This window comes from Triticum dicoccoides, chromosome 4B (assembly GCF_002162155.2).
Source record: "Triticum dicoccoides isolate Atlit2015 ecotype Zavitan chromosome 4B, WEW_v2.0, whole genome shotgun sequence".
NCBI classification, from domain to species: domain Eukaryota; kingdom Viridiplantae; phylum Streptophyta; class Magnoliopsida; order Poales; family Poaceae; genus Triticum; species Triticum dicoccoides.
In genome coordinates, this window is record NC_041387.1 from 651,227,732 (window position 1) to 651,236,758 (window position 9,027).

Here is a 9,027-nt window from a genome sequence, read left to right on the forward strand (position 1 = left end):
AAGCATCGGTGCTTGAAATAACACTGGTATATTTCTAAGCACCTCTGCTGCTAGGAGCAAAACTCTCTTTTGGGTGCTCCGGGGCCGGAGGGGTGGCACGGCAGTGCTCGACACGCGGCCTGGACGCGCCGCCGCAAACGTCTGGCTGGCACGCCAAGCGGTGCGGCTCGCCATCCGTCCGGTGTACGTCAGCCGTCGCCAGGCCGATGACGTCCCGCCTTTGGCTGTGAGTGACGACACCCCCGCCCGTGGTCAACCCGCCAGCGCGTCTGTTGAGTCCATAAATCCTCCGACTTCCCCCGCCTGCTCAAACAAACCAGCCCAGCCGCGGCGTTTCCTCTTCGCCTACGGCCGTTCCTCTGCTCACGCCTCGACCGTCACATCTATCTACTCCGTCTCTCTCTGTTCTTGTGCCGGCATGGCGGAGCAGCTCATCTCCACGGCCGTGCACCACACGCTGCCCGACAGCTACGTCAGGTCGGAGGCGGACCGGCCGCGCCTGGACGAGGTCGTGCCCGACGCCGACATCCCCGTCGTCGACCTCGCCAACCCCGACCGCGCCGCCGTCGTCGCCCAGATCGGCGCCGCCTGCAGCTCCCACGGCTTCTTCCAGGTTAGTCCATCCCAATTCCCATTCCCTCCGGCTTACAAGCCCGGCCGGCGCTCTGCTTTTCCTTTTGGGAAAGAGAGAATGGAGGCGCTCTGCTTTCGCTCACCGTGTGTGGTTTCTGATCGGTCGCCAGGTGCTCAACCACGGGCTGCCGCTTGAGGTCATGCTGGCAGCGATGGCGGTGGCGCACGACTTCTTCCGCCTCTCGCCGGAGGAGAAGGCCAAGCTCTACTCCGACGACCCGGCCAAGAAGATGCGCCTCTCCACCAGCTTCAACGTGCGCAAGGAGACCGTGCACAACTGGCGCGACTACCTCCGCCTGCACTGCCACCCGCTCGAGCAGTTCGTCCCGGAGTGGCCTGCCAATCCGCCGCCCTTCAGGTACTCTTCACCAATCCCCGCCATTACACTTCCTTCCTTCCCCACCGAAAGAAACTACTCAAAATTTGTGTCGCCGGACCTTGCTCCAGCACTGAAAGAACACAGAGCACCCTTATGAAATTTGTGTTCCAAATTTGATTACTCCAGAGATTCCTCGAAAGTGCTTTCCCCTAATTACTTTGGCATTATTTTGTACCAGCACTAGCACTCGTAGCTGCACCAATCAAGTACTCATGCGGCTACCTTTCTAGCACACTCACACTAGTAGTTGACATTGTTCCAGCATTTCTTCAGCTAGGAGAACACAGCTTTTTCAAATCTTTTGTCGCTGATGCCAAAGGGACTACCAATTTCTTCAGCGTTTCCGTCCTAGATTCAACCGTAAACAGACAAAGAAACTGGCACTTTTGTCATGAGTCACGAGGCTGATCGCTGTACAAGCTAATTATCAAACAAACTAACAGACTGTACTCTGTACCTGGAACAACCAAGGACGCATTATACACCAAACTAACAAACTATGCTCTGTACCTGGAACAAGGACGGCGTACAGAGCGCCAAAACTATTGCTAACAAACCATACAGTACACAGTACCAAACCATTAACAAGCTATACCATGTACCTGAAAGAAAACAACCAACCAACGGCCTGTGCATGTGCTGGAGATGCATTCTCTGTACGCAGACAAACAGGGTTTCCTGCACTCATAAAAGTATTAGTTCAGGGCGGCAAAGAAATCAGTAGCAAATGGGGGTGAACAAACGGAAGTGGTCCATGCTACAACGACACCGCACACCTAAATGTGCTAGAATCTGGCATAAACGTGAATGGGGGTCCTGGCCGGGGGAGAGAGCAGGGGCGACAAGGAACTGGCCAGTTCGGGTGACCTGTCTGATACTTTGCTTATAAAATGGTGCAATTTGCAGCATGGGCACCGGAGAGACCGAACAAATGTCGCAAAGAGACAATGAAATAAGAACCACTTTTTGAAAAAAAAAATAAACTGAAAAAACACATGAGTTCACGATGAAGGACATGATCCATGGTGGTGGTCACACTCACATGATGTGTGTCCAGAACATTTCACCTGCTAAGGATCTAGGATTAGATCTCATGGATGATAGACGACGTCGACGCGACGTCGCAACTTGTTCGTGTGGGGATGGGGGTGGTATCACAAGGTGTCATTGGAGGATGGACATGACAGAGGAACTTGGTACCGTAGGGCCGAGATCAAGACGGTCACTGGTACCACGACATGTCCCCACGAAATAGTGTTTAACAGCGACAATCGGCTGCTAAATCGCGTGCGAATGAAAATATCTAGCGAGATGCTTCTGTTCATCTCTATCGGAAAAAGATAATCCCTCTGTTAACTAATATAGGATCGTTTAGATCACTGCTTGCTTGTATCCCATTGATGCTACATTTGAGTTGCTGAAAACGCTACTTTTCAGAAAAACAATAGTTGTAACTTGCAAGGTTTACAGATGATTAACCGGCTGGCACGTTTTTCATGAACCAGGGATGTCATGAGCACATACTGCAAGGAGGTCCGGCAGCTCGGGTTCCGGCTCTACGCCATGATTTCGGAGAGCCTGGGGCTGGAGCAGGACTACATCAAGAAGGTACTCGGCGAGCAGGAGCAGCACATGGCGGTGAACTTCTACCCAAAGTGCCCGTCGCCGGAGCTGACCTACGGGCTCCCGGCGCACACGGACCCCAACGCCCTCACCATCCTGATGATGGACGAGCAGGTCGCCGGGCTGCAGGTGCTCAAGGAAGGTCGGTGGATCGCCGTCAACCCGCGGCCCAACGCGCTCGTCATCAATCTCGGCGACCAGCTGCAGGTGATGCACCAAGTACATACGTAGTGTACATCTTTTCATTAAACCAAGATCGATCGGTTGCAGTATTCAAATGTGCGCCCTCATATTATATGCATACATCATGTTGTAGTTTAGCAGCCTAGTTAGGTGTAGAACACATTGCTAATTGTCTATAGGTTCGGTATAATACTGCTCGATCTGCTCTAACTGAACTGCACCCACATGATTAAGACAATCTCTTGACAGACCACACAACAAGTGTAAACAAACATGAGTAGCCCAATGACTCCATGTGTGCTCCATGTAGCATCATACACTGCACATGGACACATGGTCAACTGCTTAGGCCAAGACATCTTACACTGTTTGCCTAGTTAGGTGTAGAACACATTGCCTAGTTAGGTGTAGAACTGAATTGCTAATTGTGTGCGAGTTCAGTAAAATATTGTTTGATCTGCTGGACTGAACTGCATCCACGTACATAATCAAGACAAACCCTTGACCGACCACACAAGAAGTGCAAACAAATTACACGAACAGCCCAGATCCAGTGACGCATTGCATGACGCCAGTCTCGACGTGCAATCATATAATATACTCCAAGCATCACACGTACACTGCAAAATGGTCTATGCTCTTTTCTGAACTCGGGGAATCTGACCGAAGTGGGTTAACTGAAACCGATTTCCGTTGCCATCATACAGTGCACGTGGTCTATACTCTTTTCTGAACTCAGGGACTCTGACTGAAGTGGTGCTAACTGAAACTGATTTCCACTACTGCGTTTCAGGCGCTGAGCAACGGGAGATATAAGAGCGTGTGGCACCGCGCCGTGGTGAACTCGGACAAGCCAAGGATGTCCATCGCCTCCTTCCTCTGCCCCTGCAACAGCGTCAAGCTCGGCCCCGCGGAGAAGCTCATCGGCGAGAAGTCGCCGGCGGTCTACAGAAACTACACCTACGACGAGTACTACAAGAAGTTCTGGAGCAGGAACCTGGACCAGGAGCACTGCCTGGAGCTCTTCAGAACCTAGTTTCTTTTTCTTCGATATAAAAGAAGCGTGCTACCCCCACGAAAACGATATAAAAGAAGCGTGCTACCCCCACGAAAACGGTAAGACACATAACGAGGGGAAGCACCTTCAGAAACTAGAACCTAGCTAGACAATGGGAGAAAATCCGGACGGTTTTTTGCCCTTCTCGTTTTCAGTCATCGCCACGTTTTGTGGGTCGTTAGGGGTCGTTATTGCCACATCCTCGTTTTTTGGCCGTGTGCGTGCATCGGGATGCAAATTTCTAACGTTCAGGGGTGCCTGTGGACCCTCTTAGTTCAACCGAATGAAGTAAATTATCAAAAGTGCTGTGATGTTTGAAATTTAGTTCATTTGGTTGAACTAAAAAGGGTCAGGGACCCCAGCGTGCGTACCATGATGGAGTTTTCCCTTTTTTGCGAGGGGTACCATGATGGAGTTGATAAAGGCGAAGTTCTAGTTTGAATTATGCGAAAAATATAGTACTAGTAGCTACTCTTGTTTCTTATAATGATTTATATCTACTAGTTGTAAGAACTGAAACGGAATAAAGGGCTGTTTTTTGTAGCTCGTACCATTATATTGTATCTATACTGACTCTATTTCTCTTCTTTTTTGAAAGTTAAATAGATGATTCTGTTTTCCAAAATCTGTGCATGTGACATTTTTTATGTTCTGTTCGGTTTTCTATACTATCTAATTCTCTACATCTAAATAACTAGCCCCCACCAACGTATGCAAAGGAAGGTCCATCTCAACATGCAATAATGCATAGGAAAAATCATGCAAACATGCATGAGTATTTTCATTATATTATGGTAATAATCGTAGCGGTTATTATACAAATATAGAATATTCAAACACAATAAATCATATATATTTTCAATTATCATATTATTATTTCAAATATCCATGTTCCATATAGTCAAATCTGATTGAAATATATTACAAAAAACATTCACACAGCAACGTCTGGGATATCATCTAGTATCACTAGAGATTTTTACCCCACACGTTGATACGGTATTATTTTTAATTATAAAAGATTAGAATCACGTCTAGTGACTTTTAGTAGTGGTCAACACTCTAGCCAGCTTTATTTCATCCTTTTGAGAAGAGAACATAGGCGTGCGTGCCTAGATGGTAAGGCAATGCATGGAGAGAGTGTTGTCCTTCAGCATAAGCTTGTGGTAGTTGACTTCCTTGGATTTGCGTCTAGCGGGATAAGCGTGCCAGAGTCGCTAGAACGAAGTGGTGGAAACTCAAGGGGGAGGTGGCTCATGCGTTCAAGGAGAGGGTCATTGCGAAGGGCCCGACGGAGGAAGGAGGGGATGCAGACAATATTTGGATGAAGATGGTGACTTGCATTTGTAAGGCTGTCTCACAGGAGTTTGGAGTGTTCAGGGGAAGTGGAAGCGAAATTAAAGATACCTGATGGTGAAATGATGATGTCCAGAAGGCTATTAAGGAGAATAAAGATTGTTCCAGACGTCTATATCTGAATAGGAGTGCTGACAACAAAGAGAAGTATAAGATGGCAAAGAAGGACGCAAGGTGAGCTGTGGGTGAAGCAAGGGATCGAGCGTATGAGGACCTCTACCAGCGGTTAAGCACGAAGAAAAGTGAAAGGGACATCTACAAGATCGTCAAGATTCGAGAGGGGAAACCGAGGGATGTTGACCAAGTCAAATGCATCAAGGGCGGAGCAGACCAGCTTCTGGTGAAGGACGAGGAGATTAAGCATAGATGGTGGGAGTAGTTCGACAAGCTGTTTAATGGGGAGAATGAGAGCTCTACTATTGAACTAGACGACTCCTTTGATGATACCAACAGACGCTTCGTGCGGCGAATCCAAGAGTCAGAGGTCATGGAGCCTTTAAAAAGGATGAAAGGAGGCAAGGCAATGGGCCTTGATTGTATTCTGAGGTGTGGAGGGGCCTCAGTGACATAGCGATATTATGGCTAACCAAGATTTTCAACCACATTTTCAGGCAAACAAGATGCCAGAAGAATGGAGACGGAGTTTATTAGTATCAATCTTCACGGACAAGAGGGATGTTCAGAGTCGTACCATGGAATTAAGCTGACGAGCCCATACAATGAAGCTATGGGAGAGAGCCATTGAGCACCACTTAAGAAGAATGACAAGCACGACCAAAAATTAGATTGGTTTCATGCCTGGGAGGTCGACCATGGAAGCCATTTTCTTGGTACGCCAACTTACGGATACATACATGGAGCAAAAGAAGGACCTACATATTGCGTTCATTGACTTGGAGAAGGCCTGTGATAAGATTCCACGAAATTTTATGTGGTGGGCCTTGGAGAAACGCAAAGTCCCAGCAAAGTACATTACTCTCATCAAGGACATGCACGATAATATTGTGACAAGTATTAGAACGGGTGATGACAACACTGAGGACTTCCCGATTAAAATAGGGATGCACCAGGGGCCAGCTTTGAGGCCTTATCTTTTTTGCTTTGGTGATGGATGAGGTCACAAGGGATATAGAAGGAGATATGACATGGTGTATGTTCTTTGCGGATGAGGAGGTGCTAGTCAATGATAGTTGGACTGGGGGTCAATAGAAAGTTAGAGCTATGAATAAATACTTTGGAATCAAAAGGTTTCTTAGTAGAACTAAAATCGAGTACATGAGATGCGGTTTTAGTACTACTAGACATGATGGGGAGGGGGAGGGTATCCTTGATGGGCTTGCCTTGGAAGGTCGCCTTTCGATACTTGAGGTCAATGCTGCAAAAAGATGGGGATATTGAGAAGATTTGAACCATCAAATCAAAACCGGCATTCTCTATGACAGGAGAGTGCCACAAAAATTAAAAGACAAGTTCTATAGGACGTCAATTCGAGCAACAATGTTGTAGTGCTAAGTATTGGCCGACTAAAAGATGACATGTTCAATAGTTAAGTGTGGCGAAGATACGCATGTTGAGATGGATGTGTGGCCACACGAGGAAGAACCAAGTTCGGAATGATAATATACGAGGTAGAGTTGAGGTAGCGCCCATTGAAGAGAAGCTTGTCCGACATTGTCTAAGATGATTTGGGCATATTCAGCGCAGACCTTGAGCAATTTTAGTGCATAGCGGACGGCTAAAGTGTGTTGATAATGTCAAGAGAGGTCGGGTAGACCAAACTTGACATGAGAGACGTTCGTAAATAGATATTTGAAGGACTAGGGTATCACCGAGAACTAGTCAGGAGCAGGGGTGTGTGAAAGCTTGCTATCCATGTGTCAGAACCATGAGTTGGTCGGGAGATCTGATGAATTTCACCTCTAATCTACCTCAACTTGTTTGGGACTAAAGGCTTTGTTGTTGTTGTTGTATTGAAGTGGAATTTACATCCATGAAACATTACTATTTCTATACCCCTATATTGAGTGCGAATAAATTTGAAAGCTGATCATTGGATGAAGCCAATCAGACGGTGTAGAGATGGCAAATCCGAGCACTAATGGCCATTGGATATCATCTACATTCCACCAGATTCTGCCACATGTATAATCTAGAAGACTCCATGGTTGAACTTAAGCATAATGCACAAATCTCAAAACACAAGTACTTCTCCTTTGTTTCTAGAACCTTCCATATCATAACTGCCAAAACTTTTTTTTCTAGTAGATTAGCAATATGGAAATAAAAATAGATTAAAACATGAGAATAAAATAAATTAATAATATAAGAACAAAAAAATACATATAAGTTTTTGTTTGATTAATTTATAGTTGTAGAATATTTATCAAATATGGGAAGCATGGATTTTATAAGATGTGCCCTTTTGACATGGTGGCAAGCATGATAAGTTGGCATAATTGCATGCTAAAAGAATTAGAATTAGTTGGGATCAATTACTCTCTCCGTTTGTTTTCTGTAAGACGTTTCAGACAACTTGCTTTATACTGTTTTGGACAGTGTCTGAATGTCTAAAACATCTTATAAAAGTGAACAGAGATAGTATTTAGATATATTAGATGCTATCTCTCACGTTGTTGCATGAACGTTTTGCAATATATTTCAGTTTGATTACTTGAAGTAATAATATGAAGAAAAAAATACAAGTGTGAATATATAGGATAACGAGAAATCTAACGACCAGTCGACCGGTCATTTGCGTCAGATCCGCACAATCTCGTTGCTGTTCGATTGTAATCCGACGAAGCGCGTAGGCCGTTCCGAGCGAAGCGCGCGTGGCGATAGCCATTACAAGTTTTGTGTGACGATGACAAGCGGGCCTCGCCAGAATCGTCCCTCTCGCCCAATACCCTCGTTCCCCACTCCCCCGTCTTTCCCTCGCCCGCATTACTTCTTCCCCCCTTCTCGCGCTGCTATGTGCATTCGTTTCTGCTCTCTCCATTCTCCCTCGTCCGTGACTGTTGCTGGTGGTGGTATGGTCCTGTATGCGGCGGACGGCGTCTGAATCTGCGGCGAGGAACGCAATCCCCCCCCCTTTGTCTTCCTATTTTGCTCCGCCGGTGTGTTCCCGCCGTTCCGCCATCGGTTTTTGGTGTACGGAGCCTCCGAATCCGGTCGGTTTTTGTACCCATTAGGTTGGATTAGGTTAGTTTAGGTCGGCTTCTAGCTTCTGAATCGGCGATGAGGAACGCATTCCCCAGCCCCTCTCTTTCCCCGTTTCTCCACCGGCATGTTTCGATGTTGATTTTTGGTGCTCGGACCATCCTAATCCGGTCGGTTGTTGTTCCAATCAGGTTAGATTAGGTCGCTTTCTAGTTCCAGTTGTAGATGGCTGTGAATTTTGGTTCAATTTTGTGCCTAATCGGTCGAATGGTTGGTGTCGATAGGTTTTCGTGGTGGATAAGCATGGTCGGTTCTACTATGGATTTTCCCACCCGTATTTTCCCTTCTATTAGTGTTGTGGATGTTGATTTTCAGGACATTGTTGTTTATGGATTTTAGGATGTCCAACTTAGTGGATGTTGATTTGAACAGTAACCCTAAGTTCATTTCCAAAATGTTGTTATGTTGCATTTGTTTGTTGTTTATTGATTAGGCTTGCGATGCTCTATTTACCATGTTTACAATGCTTTGAATTACCGGTGTTGTTTGTTCTGTTTAATTATCATGATGAATGTATTGAACTTGCCAACGACATTGCACTCAAATTACCAGATGTTGAAACACTGCTATTGTCAGT

The 9,027-nt window shown here is 46.2% G+C and overlaps 1 protein-coding gene across 1 annotated transcript; it reads left to right on the top strand.

Annotated features, from left to right (window-relative positions):
* The first annotated feature begins 418 nt into the window (after positions 1-418).
* LOC119292043 (flavanone 3-dioxygenase 2-like) lies at positions 419-3,854 on the top strand. Its single transcript, XM_037570875.1, has 4 exons — positions 419-613; positions 744-991; positions 2,518-2,842; positions 3,612-3,854. Exons 1-4 carry the CDS (start codon positions 419-421, stop codon positions 3,852-3,854), a joined length of 1,011 nt encoding a protein of 336 aa, XP_037426772.1.
* The last annotated feature ends 5,173 nt before the right edge of the window (positions 3,855-9,027 follow it).

Bases quoted from the DNA above. Each gene is read 5' to 3' on its own strand.
- LOC119292043 (XM_037570875.1), top strand. From the start codon at position 419: ATGGCGGAGCAGCTCATCTCCACGGCCGTGCACCACACGCTGCCCGAC. The intron at 614-743 runs GTTAGTCCATCC...ATCGGTCGCCAG, and splicing joins GCTCCCACGGCTTCTTCCAG to GTGCTCAACCACGGGCTGCC. The intron at 992-2,517 runs GTACTCTTCACC...TTCATGAACCAG, and splicing joins GCCAATCCGCCGCCCTTCAG to GGATGTCATGAGCACATACT.